Genomic DNA, 15,468 nt, shown 5'->3' on the forward strand with positions numbered 1-15,468 from the left:
TAACTTCTCATAGAAGAGATTTCCTGTCTCTTCCTAGCCAGAAATATATGAAGTTTTATCTTCAAACACTAGATTTTCTACATCTTGTAAATTTACTGTTCTTTCCAAATTTGTCTTAAAGCTCTACAGTTTTCTGTAGCACAGAATTTGTGACTGGTTTTATAGCCTTGCCTAGTTTTAAAAATGATCGAGCCTGCTTTTCAGGGCAGCAAATTTGATATATATCTATTTCTGTGTTTAAAAAAAAAAAAAAGAACTCTCAACTTTCTCCAGGTTATTGTAATCACTGTAGAAGTCGTCAGAATTTAATCCATGGTTTAAAACCCCACCTGAAACTCTTTCACTCTTCCAGTAAGTCTGAGCAGGGACTCACTAGACCTAATGTTGGTAAGTGATGTGTGAAGCCGCAGAATGTCCTTAGGCTTCAGCTTTTGCTGCATGAGCAGAGTGAGTGTGTTTCTGGATTGGCTTTCTGTTTGCGCAGTTTTTACACCACATGTATTATTTGAAATGGTTATCTGAGGAGCTTTTGTAAGAACTAGGTATTTGAATAAATAGGGCCTAAAATGTGGTGGTGGGGATGAAGAGGAATTTGGCAACAGATCAGGGGACAAGTAAAGGGACAAGTAATGTTCGTAATGAATGGCAACCATAGTAAAATCATAAGCTAGAGCTTATTGTGTGCAGACTTCCTGTTACTACCCTAAGCACTGGTGGTGCTTGGCCATAATAGTGTTACAGATTGACTCCCTTTTACAGATGAGGAAACTCAGGGTTAGAGATCAAAAGTAACCTGCACAATGCTGTTCCAGTTTATCACCCTTCCAGAGCTCATAATTCAGATTTGTGATTTAGCAAAAATGCAGATTACAACATCATGAGGTTTTGGCTGGATTCCAAGGCCACGATTCTAGGGCACTACTTAGAAGACTTAGCTAGAGCCCAGCTACCATGGCTGGATATGAGTCACTCACTTGTGGACCCTGGTGTTTCTCAGGGGCTCTGAGGGGGTATACCAAGCAGCTGGGCCCTGGATACTCCCGTCTCTATTGGTACTTGCTTCAACCAGAAAAATTCTGTGTGTGTGTATATATGTTTCTGTGTGTGTATCTATATGTATATATATGTGTGTATATATATACATGTATATATACATATATATACACACATATATATACATATAGATACACACACAGAAATATATACACACATATACACACACATACACACATATACACACATATACACACACATACACACACATACACACACATACACACACATACACACACATACACACACATACACGCATATACACACACACACATATACACACACATATACACACACATATACACACACATATACACATATACACACATATACACACATATACACATATACACACACATACACACATATACACACATATACACATATACACACATATACACACATGTATACACATATATACACATATATACACACACATACACATATACACACATATACACACACACATACACATATACACACATATACACACACATATACACATATACACACATATACATACATATATATATACATACACATATACATACATATATATATACATACACACATATATATATATATATATATATATATATATATATATATATATAAAAGCTCCATGTGAATTTGTGTTGGAAAAAAAAAAAACAAGGTTCTGCTATTAATAATGAAAGGAGTTTAAAGAGCACAGCTCTACATTTAAATTATGTAGTGATTTAAACATAGTGTCTCATAGGACTTGAAACCTGATTTAAGCACAGAGTAACTCTTCATAAGAAATCTGAAACTGAATATTTGCTTGAGTTAATAACTTCCTTTCCTGAGGCTACAAACTGGGTTAGCTTCTTAGTTCAAATCAGTTTTACTTGAACGCAAAAGACCACGATGACCTGGGCTCCTAGTGAACCTTACTGGCTGTGGACAGAAATTAGCGTGGAGCCATGTGCAAGATCACTATGGGTTCATTAGATAATGCACTAACAGGAGGATCCAAAGAGGGCTCTGTGCTGAGAACAAAGAGCTCAGTGTGGGGCTCCGTCTCAAGAACCTTGAGATCGTGACTTGAGCTGAGGTCAGAAGCTTAACTGATTGAGCCACCCAGGTGCCCTGGTAGATGTTATATCTTAGGACACATATGTGGGAAGTGCCAAAAGTGTTTATTTCAGCATGTCAGATGTAGGTGTGGAATGAGGTAGATGCATAGAGGTCTATAATTCCTTATTCAAAATTCTAGGGGTCAGATGTGCTTCAGAAATTAGAAGATTCCAGATTTTAGAAAGGTAATGCAATACCTATACTCTATATTATGTTATACTGCTTGCAGGGTCTGGGAAACACCTAAACAGATCATTTATATTTGTGCAACACCAGGTGGGTTAAATAAAGATTATAACTTCTTGTCAGTTCAGGTCAGATTTTGCTAGCAAATGAGCTATGAGAAAACATTTGAATTTTCAGAGCTTTTGGGTTTTGGAATTATGGATGAGAGTTAGTAAATTTTGTGTATAGATTGGATTGGTGGGATAGATCTGTACCTGTAATGGAAGGTTTTGAAGGTCAGGCTGTGACCTTGAACTTCATCTATCAAATGTCGGAGAATCCCTGGTGGGTGAGGAATGGAGGTGGGATTTGGAGAAGACAGGTGGTGGGGGGTGGGTGGAGAGTTAAGGGTGGTGTTTTACTAAGTTACACTACAGACACAGAGAGTCTGAGTAGCTTGTCCCAGGAATGAAGTGAATGGGAGAAACTTTTTCCAAAGGAAGAATCTGCAGAATTTCAATAGGATTTGGGAAGTGGCGACTGGGAGGTAGGTGGAGAAGAGAGCAAGGAAAAGAAAGGAGCCAAATTTGATCCTGAGGTTTGAGCTTGAGTAACTATGAACAGAAAGCAGAAATCTCACAGAAGACTTGATTTTATGGGAATAATAATGATTCTAGTGTTAAACACATGGTTTTAAGGCCTGGTGGGACAACTGGGTGGAGAAGGTTGAGGGAGTCTTTGGAACGGGCTGTGGATCTGAGAGCCAAAGGAGAAGCCAGAGCTCGAAGAGCACATTTAGAAGAAGATTAGGGAGAACTTTGTGAAGGAGGAGGGACTAGGAAAGAAGGTCAAGAAGCGGGTGTTGCAGTAATGGTGTAGGGGATGCAGCCTTGGCAGTCAAGAGACCATAAAAAGAAGAGAGGAAGAAGGAAAGCCAGAAGACATGGGTGAAGGGCAGGAACACACCCTTTCTATGAACTTTACAGCCTGTGTCTGGGCCGCTGAGGGATGAGGATTGCAGAAAACTGGCATAAAACCTATGCCAAAGACAAGGCAGGTGCAATTATGAAATCAGCTGGAAGCCAAATGCAGACTGAGGAGGACCCCTCAGATCAGCATGGCTGATGTAAAAAGCCTCTCTTCCTGCTCGTAGGTGCTCATGCACTTCTGGGCAGCAGTCACACTAACTATGAGTCCTTGGCTGTATTGCCTTAATATTTAACTTGTTCTGGGGAAGACTGACTTATTTGGAATAATTTAGGCCATGACTGAAACCAAAAACAAATTTGAATTATGAGCAGGTTGAATCCAATCAGTACCAACACAATTTTCTGAGATGAGAATTTGCTTTTTTTGTTTTTCTTATCATAACTGATTGTTAGGTGAAAGTTAATTTTTAAACACATGTATGCATATAAATGTTAAGCTTTAGCTTATGTATATATTACCATATATATAATATATATATTTTTTTTATTTTGGAATTTGACCCATGATTTACCTCATTCTTTGTTCCTGTTTCCTTTCTATCTCTCTTTTTTTAAAAAAAATATAAAATGCCACGCTTATTCTAAAGATTTTACAGGTGAGCAAACAGATTGCCAGTACTTTGGCCTTTCAGTCTCAACAGAGCAGGAAAATAAATCACTGGGAGAAGTCAATAGAATGCTATTTTTAACATTATTTAGTTTTGTTAATATTTAGCACTTTTAAGACATTTTTCTTTTATAGATTATGTCAATAACCTTTGAAGGTTAATTATTCAGTTTAAGTTAGAATATTAGCAGTGTGTGTGTGTGGTGATTGTTTAAAAACCTTTGTTCTGCAAGTACGTATTGATTGCCTACTAAATGCCAGGAGCTACACCACGCAGTGAAGGCACACTCTCCACCCCGAAGAGCTTCCAGACTCGTGGGGAGCATCCGTGCACAATTGTGTCACAGAGTCCGAGGCACCAGGGTGTGCAGCTACTGATGGTTCTACGGCAATGCTAGTGGTAGCCTCACCCTTCTGGGATCTGGGAGGTACCTGTAGGGCAGGTGACAGCTATTGTAGCTCTAGAAAGATGTGGAGTTGAGGATGAGAGGGAGGGAAGGGCATTCCGGACGGGAAGGAATAATGTGCCAACTGTACCAAGGCGTAACAAACCACGCCTGTCGAAACACTGGGAGAAATGTGGTGTGCACGGGGCCTGGGTTGGGGAAGAACAAGGGCCAGAAAGGGAGATTGGCATCAGTTTGGGAAGAACCTTCTGTGCACACTCAGCTTTTAGGACCTGACTCCCTGTGGGCAGGCAGCAGGTGATCTTAGAATGCTTTTAAGCCAATGGTATGTGTTTTAGAAAGACCATTCTGGGACATGTGGTGGTAGGGGGCTGGTCCGCTCCTCTCACTGGTACGTGCTACCATTTATTCATTCAATGAATAGTTTTGTACCCAGCGTGTTTGTTAAGTGCCTCTTTTGTGCCAAGCGCTGCTTTGTGATTTGTAGCTCTGCTTGTCTTCCTGCTTAGTTGTTTATGTGGCCACCATATCCCATAAATGTACAAACTATTTAAGTCGGAATTTTCATCCTTAAGTAAAATGGTCCCGACAAAGCTCTTTGTGAAATGCTGCAGTGGGTTGCTGCTTTTGCGCCTTATGTGATCATAAGCTCTGTGTGTTCTTGTGATAGTTATTATGGATGTCATTTATGATGTTGAGAGTATGGAATGTTAGAGCCAAAGATCTTAGATGCCATCTAGGCCAAATTCTTCCTTTTACATGTAAAGAATTTCTGACCCAAAAAGATGAAGCTCGGTGTCAGTCAGCTTGACAATCCCAGGGCAGGAACAGGGGCTGTGTGCTGATTTGAGGTTCTTGATTCTGAGATGCAAGAGACAAAATTATGTATTGGGCATGCGCCATGTTGGTTGAAGAGAGCCAAGGGCATGACTTCTTCATGGCCTCTCCCATTCATGTTTCTCTGCCTGACCTGGCTTTATTGCTCTCTCGTAGTCCCTCTCAGCAAGTTCTTTATTCATGGTTAACTTTGTGATCTGTTCTTCAGTCACCTAGTAGATGGGGAGAAGAACGTTGAATTTCATTGTCAAGTAATGAACCTGGTTATAGCCCCCACTACTCACTAATGGTAAACTCATATGGATTATGAAACCTCACCAGCCCACAGCCTCAGATAGAATGAACACATGCTACCCTAGTTCCAAGGCTTAAAGATAACAGTTCGGAAGTCTCTAGCCATTCAATAAATGAGACGTGAGCCTCCCTCCCTGGGGCCCACCTGAACACAGTCTCTGCTGCCTTCACAGACACCAGCTCCCTCCGCAGTTTACAGACAGGCATGGGAGAGCTCCATGGGGAAACCAGGTTCTGGCATGGAAAGGACTACTGCAATTTTGTGTTCAAAGACTGGGTTCAACTTGATAAACCTTTTGCTGGTGAGTACCATGGTCGTGGGTGGCTGCTTGTGTTTTGTCTTTTACTTGTCAGCATCTCAGCAAGTATGCATGTACAGGATATAATGTCCTTTATTCTGCTTTGTTTTGTTTTGAATATTTGGTAAAACTTTGGGGACTATGATCCAGTCGTATACACAAGGACATTTCCTTGTAAGTATAATAAGAAAAGAGCATGAAACATAGCTTACTGTTTGAAACCTCCAGGTTCCATCAAGGCATATTTGGGGGGTAATAATCTGTAATTCTGCAAGAGGTGACTTCCTTTGATCTCCTTTTCTGCTTATCATCTTCATCTTCCAGCATTAAAATGACCCATTTTCAGATTATCACTGTGCTTATGTGTCTAAGAGAAGAGAAAGACAGAACTGTATATACAGCCTGAGGTTATTTCAACAGGATTTAGAAGAAAAATGTAATATTAACTACACAGCCTTAGATAATTTACACCAATTCACATCTTGCCTTGACTAGGGATTATGTTGTACTAAGTGAAATGGAAACCTGTTGGGGGAGGAACTTGGGGGACCGTGCTCCTCAATGTAATAGATAGCTATGTTTTTCTTGGCTCTAAAGGTATTGTCCTACCCAAGCCAAGTAATATACGCATAGTGAACATTACCATGTTTCCTTTTACATATCATGGTTGGGGTGAGTGCTGGAATCAGATGGCTGTGTCTGTGGCACAGAAGTTAGTGATGATCCTTGCCCGGGGCACCTGGGCAGATTTCATTGACAGGCACTCCACTCCCCGGATGCCATGGCATGACATTGCCTCTGCAGTTCACGGGAAGGCAGCTCGTGACGTAGCACGTCACTTCATCCAGCGCTGGAACTTCACGAAGGTACGTGGATGGTTTTATCATGATTCAGTCCATGTGAAGAGAAATAGCCTGGAAGAGGAGGAGCCCAGAGGGTTGGCAAGAAGGGGCTGTGGTGGCCCGTCTGCTCTTCAGTGCCTGGTTGCCAGAGTGCCGGGGTCTGTGGGCAAAAGAAAAAGAAAATGTCCCTAAACTTTCACACCACAGGCAATTCGAAGCATGGAGAGATAGATGCTACTTTCAGGGCCTATTGTGATCTTTTGAACATTTTGGATGCTCAGTGTTGATTAAGCATCTGGTTTGGACTGATGGTCACCTAGAAGGCTGTTGTAGGGGGCAAGGGCCTTGTGTGGAGGAAAGAGCTCGAGCTTTCAAGTCCTTCTCGTCCTGGCGTTGTACTGGGTTCATACTGGTCCAGGCTTCTGGAAGGAGATTCTGAGCAAAGGGAAGCAGTGTGAGAAGATAGAGCCAATTTCCTTTTGTCCAGACTGTGACGTCTTTAGTACGCCTTCATTACATAGAGGAAGAACTCAAGTACCTACCATCCTGGTGTCATTAAGCTTCCGTTTTATTTACTATGAATTATGACAAGGCATTAGCGTCCTTGATAATTTGGGACAAAATTATTTTATCAACAGCTTAGAGTCTCCCCTTATTTTTCATTAACGTGAGCTTTCGTTTACATAAACTTGATAACCTCTTAGAAATAATGGAAATATTTTTAACCAAAATTGAGGGAGCATGAATGAATAAATGAAGGGACATTACTTTTAACCTGCTAGTATCTGTGATTGGTTTGGGGATTTCTGTTGCTTGTATACTCTGTTCCTGGCAGGATAAATTGGTAAGCCCCAAAAAACTTTTTAAAAAGTATACAACCTTTATCTCAGAAAATCTTTTTTGGGTACTTACGTTAAAAAGTAATTCAACAAGGTAATTTATTTGGACATTGCTTCTAATAATTCTGATAAAATGGGAAATAACTGAAATGCACATTAATAGGAATTTATGACGTATGGTTCTTCTATATAATTTTCTTGTGAAATTATTAAAATATAATATACAGTTATACATTGCTGTGACAGGATAGTAAGAAATCAGTTTACAAAAAAAATACAATTTTTGGAATTATATACCTCTATAACTCTAGATTACACTTAGGCTTTCTTTAAAAATATAAAACAGTACATGCCTTACTCCAAAAGGTAAAGGAGGAAGGGAAAAAGGAGTTCTCTGCCACTGGAAAATGGAAAGAGCACAAAAATAAATCATCTATTGCCTCTTCAACTAGAAACATTCACGGTTAACATTTTTCTTTTTCAAATGAATCTTAATTTCTTTTATAATCACAAAAGTAGGGAGGAATGGAGCTATTTTCTCATCTGGATCTTTTTTTTTTTTTTCTTTTTAATCTGTTTTTCTTCATTTTAGATAATGAAATCAAAGTATCGGTCCCTTTCGTATCCTTTTCTGCTTCCAAAATCTCAAACAACAGCCCATGAGCTGAAATATCAAGTGCCTGGGTCTGTCCATGCCAATGTACAGGTAAGTCTGGCTTTTCTTTTACACCAAATGCTCCTGGGTAGACTTACTCTTATTAGATCAAGTGCCTAGTACATTGGCTTCATATTTTTCAGTGAGTGCCACTCCAAAACATATCTGAATAGGTCTTGTAAAACTTAGTATTATATTTCCTGTTTAAAAATCTATTCCATTTATCCTCTTTTTAGAGCTCTTTTATAAATATGATCAATGCACATTTTTCCTTCCTCAGCACGTGTTACATCTGTCACTCGTCTTTTATTCTATACTGTAGGGTGTTCATCATTATCTTTATATGTCCATCTTATTTCATCTGTATTATCAGTTTCTTTAGTGACACACTCATGTCCTTTATGCCTCTGTTCCTCCCACTGTAGCTGTCATAGAGTCTTACACATGGTAGGTGATTGATAATTTTCTCAGCTGATATAAAACAATCATTAGGAAGCATGTCCCTTATGAGAGTGTCTCACAGAAAGCATATTCATTCTTTTTTTGATTATTTTTTTAATGTTTATTTAATTTTGAGAGGAAGAGAGAGCATGAGCTGGGGAGGGGCAGAGAGAGAAGGAGACACAGAATCTGAGGCAGGCTCCAGGCTCTGAGCTGTCCGCACAGAGCCCGATGCGGGGCTTGAACCCGTGAACCATGAGATCATGACCCGAGCTGAAGTCAGATGCTTAACTGACTGAGCCACCCAGGTGCCCCAAAAGAATGTGCATTCTTTTTTTTTTTTTTTCAACGTTTTTTATTTATTTTTGGTACAGAGAGAGACAGAGCATGAACGGGGGAGGGGCAGAGAGAGAGGGAGACACAGAATCGGAAACAGGCTCCAGGCTCTGAGCCATCAGCCCAGAGCCCGACGCGGGGCTCGAACTCACGGACCGCGAGATCGTGACCTGGCTGAAGTCGGACGCTCAACCGACTGCGCCACCCAGGCGCCCCAAGAATGTGCATTCTTAATCTATATAACCTTTCATACATAAACTGTAAAAACATCAAATGCTCAAAAAAATTTATATTTCTTTTTTCTTTTTCTTTTTTTTTTTTTTTAATATGTTTGATATTATCACTGGTGGGTTGCAAAATGACTTAAAAGGGTTAATCAATCTGGAATAACTCACCTACTTTTACAAAATATGTTTAAAAGTTTCTTTGTCCTCCATTTATAACATTTGCTATAAAGGGCCTGGTTTTTGTTCCCTCAAAAATGTTTTAAGTTTACATGTAAATGAAGAAATCTTTATGTCACAAGGATTCTAATAAATGTGTTCATAATTGGAAAATGAGGAAATAAATAGCCGTAGAAAAGGCCAGTCAAGGAGAGGCTTGTCCTGTAATTCCTCCTGAAGTCACTCTAGCAATCTGACATGAAGTAAACCTGGGACTGATACCAGTTAAGCACCAGGAATGTGGCTGATACTTCATATCTAAGAAGCTAATTATAGGTCAGTCTAATTTTAGTTCCCTCATTAACCAAAAGCCTTTTAGAGGCGTTTTTAATAGAACATGGAATTTGCTTATTGGAGTCGCATAATTTTACCATATCCCATCTAGCCATCTCAAACTACCAATTGGAAAATTAAGACCCAGTGGGGCTAGGGGACTTGTCTAGGGTCACCAGCTAGTTGGTCGCCAGTAGAGTCGGAGCTTGAAACGCTGTTATGGTCCATTGTTACCCCAGCTCAAGTAAATGAGATCATCAGGGGCAGAGCTCGGATGGGCCACCTTTGGCATTGCTTTTTGTTCAAGGTCATCACTATCAGCATCAAAAGTATTGTTTAAGTAAAGATCCAACAGTCTGCTCCTGGCATCGCTAATGTGGATTTATAGAATCTGGCCATGGACTCTAGTGAATATGATTATATATATGAATGAAATGCCTAAATTAGTTACTTTGTACTATATACAAGTAGAGGTATTTGTATTTAAGAAGTAAAAAGACTTTCAGGCCATAGATCAAATAATAGAACCATCAAAAAGATAAGCCACTTGAGAGAATATTTAGTTATCCCAGGCTATAGGAGACAACTAATTTAAACTTAGAGGCACAGATATATATATATGCATTCGTATGTAAGTTAATGAATATTTTATGAACCTGTTTAATTTTATTCTACTTGGAGGGAAGAATTACCCATGCTATAAGATAAAATAGGAGCCTTCATGTTAAGAAAATAAGATAATTTAAGATTTGAGACGGCATTAAAATTGACTCAGTGATCAACTTATCAAAGTCAGCAGATGCTAATTAAGCATCTGTTAAAAAGGAATTTCTGGGAATTGTACATTTTTGTGATCAGCAAAGGAAGTTTTATCCAATGTTGCATGTACCTACATCTTCTACTATCCCTTGTTAAAGCCCTGTTTTACATATTCTCATCTGGTCCCCCCAGCAAGGTAGATAGTTACTCTGCATGGTCTAGTCTATAAAATGTCTCCCTTAAGTCACTTCTCTGCATCACTGGATACGGTGTTAGAGATGGGGCTGGATCTGTGATATCTCCTGATACGCTTGTATGTTCATCCTCAATCTGCTCTGGTTGGCCTGGACTCAGAAACCTGTAAAGCCAATTGATGTGAAAGGAAGTCCACCAAGACTTACTCATTAATTCATTTATTCAGGCAACATATGTTTATTAAGTGCCATCTGTTTGCACAGTGAAGTCATCAATGCATACTTGAGTGCTGAGGAAGACAAAAGTTCTCTGCCTCTGGAAACATAGTTAGCTGAGGGAGAGAAAGCTGCCACGTGGAAATATTCAGTTAACAATGCTAGGTGTGGCCTAGGACTAAATGCCAGCCTGAGAGTTCGGCAGTAAGAGTGAGAGAACCACGTGGGTGTCTCCTGTAAGGGATAAGCCTGCCTGCTCATCCATGGGGGAACTGACTGCCGCAGGCCATTTGCTCTTGAAGAGGGAGTAGATGAAGTTGAGGTGGCATAAGGCCAGATTAGGGAGGCCCTGGACTACTGACCTGGTTAATTTGGACCCGATCCTGGAGGCATAAATGAACTTTGGAACTTATTTTTCATCCAGGGAGAAGCACGATACAGGAATGCTTTATGAAAATTAACTTAGATCAGAATCGTACAAACCCAGTTTTACTCGTGAAATGCTAATAGCTCTTCCACAAAAAAAGATTCCATGGACAGATAAGTTTTTGCAGATTTTTCAAACCCAGGATTTCTTAGTGCCTTTGTTATGCTAATATGCAGCATGGAATCACTAGGAATGAATGTGCTGTGAGAAACTTCCCAAGCTAAATTGACAGAGGATCTCTCTCATTTTGTCGCATGTCTATTTCCATCTCTGAACAAACACACTTTGGGACCTAAAGTTTTTACATGGGAAGAACTTAGATTAGAAAGAGAGCGGAAGCAAGGAGACCAGGAAGGAGGCTGTGACTTTCATTCTAGCATCTACAAAGTTTGCATTTATAAATTCGTGTTCCTTTTCTTAAAGAGGACTCCCCCCACAATTTCAAGTGTTAGAACTCACAAAACCTGCGTCTCTACTGGCTGCCAGGAGGTGTTTTTCAGAACTGCCAAAATAAGTTCAATTGTGAAAACAGTGGGCGCAGCCAGACAGCGCAACTTTTTGAAGTCAGGAAAGTCTGAGATGACCAGAAACCAAAAAAAAGAAAAGAAGTGACCCTGCTCCGTTTCTCCTTTCCCGTAAAGTGCTGACCACGGTGTTGTTTCACTTCACATTTACTGTCTCTAAACGTTATTCATCTTGTCTAGACATTATTGTTTCAAGTCATGAGTGTATGGAGCTTAGAGGCCAAAAGCAATAATCTGGCTGAATCCCTGGTTTTCCAGAGAACCCAGGAGGGAGCCAGGAGATAGGACCTGGTTGTGAAGTAGGCAACTTGATTTTTTTTTTTAATTGAAAAAAAATTTTTTAATGTTTATTTATTTTTGATAGAAAGAGAGAGAGGGACACAGAGCAGGAGCAGGGGAGGGGCAGAGAGAGAGAGGGAGACACAGAATCCAAAGCAGGCTCCAGGTTCTGAGCTGTCCACACAGAGCCCGATGTGGGGCTCGAACCCATGAACTGTGAGATCATGACCTGAGCCAAAGTCAGACGCTTAACTGACTGAATGAAACACCCAGGCACCCCAGCAACTTGATTTTTAAAGGGTTTATTATCCTATTTCTAGACCCTCCACTCTCTCGGCTATTGTGTGGCAGTAGCCATATAACTCTTACATACTCTTGGTTGAGAAATGTAACACTGTTTAATAAAGTTCTTTCTTAGGGCTATTCTTTTTAAACTTTTTATTTAATGTTTGTTTCTGAGAGAGAGGGAGAGAAGAGACTGAGCATGAGCAGGGGAGGGGCAGAGAGAGAGGGAGATAGGGAATCTGAAGCACGCTCCCGGCCCTGAGCTGTCAGCACAGAGCCCGATGTGGGGCTCAAACTCGTGAGCTGCGAGAGCATGACCTGAGCCGAAGTTGGATGCTTAACTGACTGAGCCATAGGGCTATTCTTTTTAACAAATTTTAATATGATTTCTAACATAGTTTATTGTTCATAATATAATTTAGAGACTACAAGGTTAATTAACTCAAAGGGAGCAAGGGGCTGGAGCAAGGGGAAGAGGTAGAATCTAGAGTCAGACTGTGTGCAAAGCCTAGATTTGCTACATGCTAGCTGTGCAACCTTGGGAAAATACTTCACATCTCTGTTTGCATTTTCTTCATCAATAAAACAGAGACAATAATAGTATCTGCTTCATAGGGTTGTGACGATGGCTAAATAAGCAAACCCATGCAAACTACTTAGAGGAAGTGCACTCATGGTGGATTATATCGATACTACCTTCAGTCTTCAAGCTTTCCCTAGTGTTTTCAAGACTTTGGAACAAAGAAGTTGACATTTTTCTGGATGGGTCGCTAGGCTACTTCTGGATACAAAGTCTTTATACCATATATTTATTGAAGGGGAGAGAAGCATTTGACATAATAAAGTAGATAAATCATAGGGGCAATTTGTGTTTTTTATTGGAAAAAGGGAACCCGATTATTTAATTTTTTTGACACACAACCATTGGGTTCAACCATCCTTGGTGATTCCACACCAGCCCTGACACATAGCCGTTACAGAAGGCTTGCCACAGCCTGCCCGGGAGACTGGAGCCAGGCCTGCCCCCACCAACACAGATTTCTGCTACTGAAAAAAAAGAAAGGAGAGGCGAGGGGAGGCGAGGGGAGGCGAGGGGAGGGAAGGGAAGGAAGAAAGGAATTCATGCTGACTTCAGCAACTTCCACCAGCACTTTTAGAATAATCTTGGGTGTTTCCCCTCAGAGCTGGGCATTCTCAGAAGCCTGCCAAGAACATTGAGAGAAGACAAAGCAGGAGAAAGGCATGGGGCAGAGAATTGGAGGAAAGACAGTTCTGAAACTGCTTATGCATATACTGTATAAAAGAACTTGTTTTCCCCCTAAAAAGAACAAACTAGATTCCTGAATGCTATCACTGCCACTTCAGGTAAATGACCTAGACAGAAGACATTCAACATGTCTATTAAGGTAAAAGAAAAAGCCTGATGCCAAATTGGCATCAATATGGAATCAATATAGGGAACAATCTTTTTTTATTAAATTGGGCAGCTTCGTGCAGAAAAGCTATCCCTTAGACAGTCATTGTTGGGAAGTGCTGCCAAATTGAGGGAAATAATTCCACTGGAGTTAGGTCTTTGATCTCTTTGTCTGTTAAAAAATACATTAAACAGAAAAGAAACTAAACAGGCAAGTGTGAATGACATCCAAATTATATTACTGGAAAAATGTGTTTCTGCACTTGGGGAGAATGGCCAAATGACTCTCCAAAGGCTGTCAATGTAGGAATCAATGTAGATTTCAAAGGACCATGCGATGTTTTGTATTGTGAAAAAGTAAAGTAGGTAGGTGAGGATAAAAAGAAAGCCACTTAACTTACTTCTAAGGCAGTTTCCTAACATGGAAGCTGTTTTCCATTTATGGACTGGGTCTTCATGCAGTAGCATTTCTGTACTTGCTACTTGTCTGAAGAAGTCCTGTGAGAGGGGAATGTTTACTCCCTGTCCAGCACTGCATTGAGCTTTTTGAGGATTATCTCCTTCAATACCGGAAGGAAGAGCCTGATAGTATGAGGCAAATTCTTGAACTAATTTCTATTTCTTGGTGCTCCTGGCCTGCTGTGCCCTCAGTATGGACTGGCAGAGTGAGGGCCAACAGTCTGAGTACCTCCCTGGTCTCCTGGCCCAGGCCACCAGTGACCTCTGCTTGAGAGACATATGAAAAGTGCTCTGGTCCTAGCAGTCTCTGGTCCATGATTGACCTGGGATTTTAGGGAAATAAAAAGAAATTAAGTTATGTGCTGAATTTATAGGGAAGCAAAGCATAATAGTAAGAGAAAAGCAACTTGGGACAAATACTAAGGAAGTTTTGAAAGTTTTCCTTCAAGAAGAGACTTCTGTATATTCAGCTTAGGCCCACTGTATATAAGGGGATCAGGGCTTGTGGATAAAGAGAAGGCTATCTATCTGTCTGTCTGTCTGTCTGTCTTTACAAAGTGATTCCACCATTCTGTACATTACTCAGTACTCACCATGATAACTATGGTCACCATCTATTGCTGAACAACATTATTACAGTATCATTGACCATATGTGACTTATTTATTTTATAATTAGAAGTTTGACCTCTTAATCCCCTTCACCTATTTCACCTGAGAAGGCTATCTTTAAAGCTAAAAAAATACGACATGGTACAATGGAAAATAACTGGGTCTAGTTACGGTTTTGAGGCTAAAACATAAAATTAGAAATATGCTCTTTTTATATACTTTAAAATTGTGTATTCAAACTTGAGGTTTCAAAAGTGAGGGTTAGATTTGATTCTCAGTATGTACTTGGGGTGGGGAGTAAGATGAGGCCCATTTCTGCATGTGTGAGCAAGGGTTTGAGGCTTGTCTCCGTTACATTGGTTTAAAACAAAAATGCAGGCCAAGTTGGTCAGATCAGTTAAGAAAAAGGGGAGAGTAAATCTTAAATTTAAAACAGAAGGGTCAGTGACAATGTGTTTGACCTATGTGGCTCTTTATAAGCTTTCTAGACCATCAAGCGTTTCAAGCGGTCAAGCTGATTTATAGATCACCTCAGGGTCCCTGGTTCAGGGTTAGAGGCAGGACCAAAGGGAAATCTGTGTTTTTAGTTTTTTTGTGGTGATAGATTTTAACTAATTAGGATAATAGTAAATGAATAGTAATCCCAAGTTATTTTTTCTTTGTATCACTTGAAAGATATGTTCAAGTTTAATACAAAATGATGACTTGTTAAAGTTAGATGA

The 15,468-nt window shown here is 40.1% G+C and overlaps 1 protein-coding gene across 5 annotated transcripts in view; it reads left to right on the plus strand.

Annotated features, from left to right (window-relative positions):
• PLD1 (phospholipase D1) overlaps window positions 1–15,468 on the plus strand; it is a 205,797-nt gene that overhangs the window by 132,575 nt on the left and 57,754 nt on the right. For 4 of the 5 annotated variants that reach the window (XM_045502972.1, XM_045502975.1, XM_045502971.1 and 1 more), the window contains 4 exons: window positions 274–387; window positions 5,624–5,752; window positions 6,497–6,615; window positions 8,023–8,136. In XM_045502972.1, the coding sequence (XP_045358928.1) occupies window positions 274–387; window positions 5,624–5,752; window positions 6,497–6,615; window positions 8,023–8,136 (476 nt within the window). The remainder of the gene's footprint in view (window positions 1–273; window positions 388–5,623; window positions 5,753–6,496; window positions 6,616–8,022; window positions 8,137–15,468) is intronic. The other variant, XM_045502974.1, reaches the window with a different exon arrangement.

Source organism: Leopardus geoffroyi, chromosome C2 (genome assembly GCF_018350155.1).
Source record: "Leopardus geoffroyi isolate Oge1 chromosome C2, O.geoffroyi_Oge1_pat1.0, whole genome shotgun sequence".
Classification (NCBI taxonomy): Eukaryota; Metazoa; Chordata; class Mammalia; order Carnivora; family Felidae; genus Leopardus; species Leopardus geoffroyi.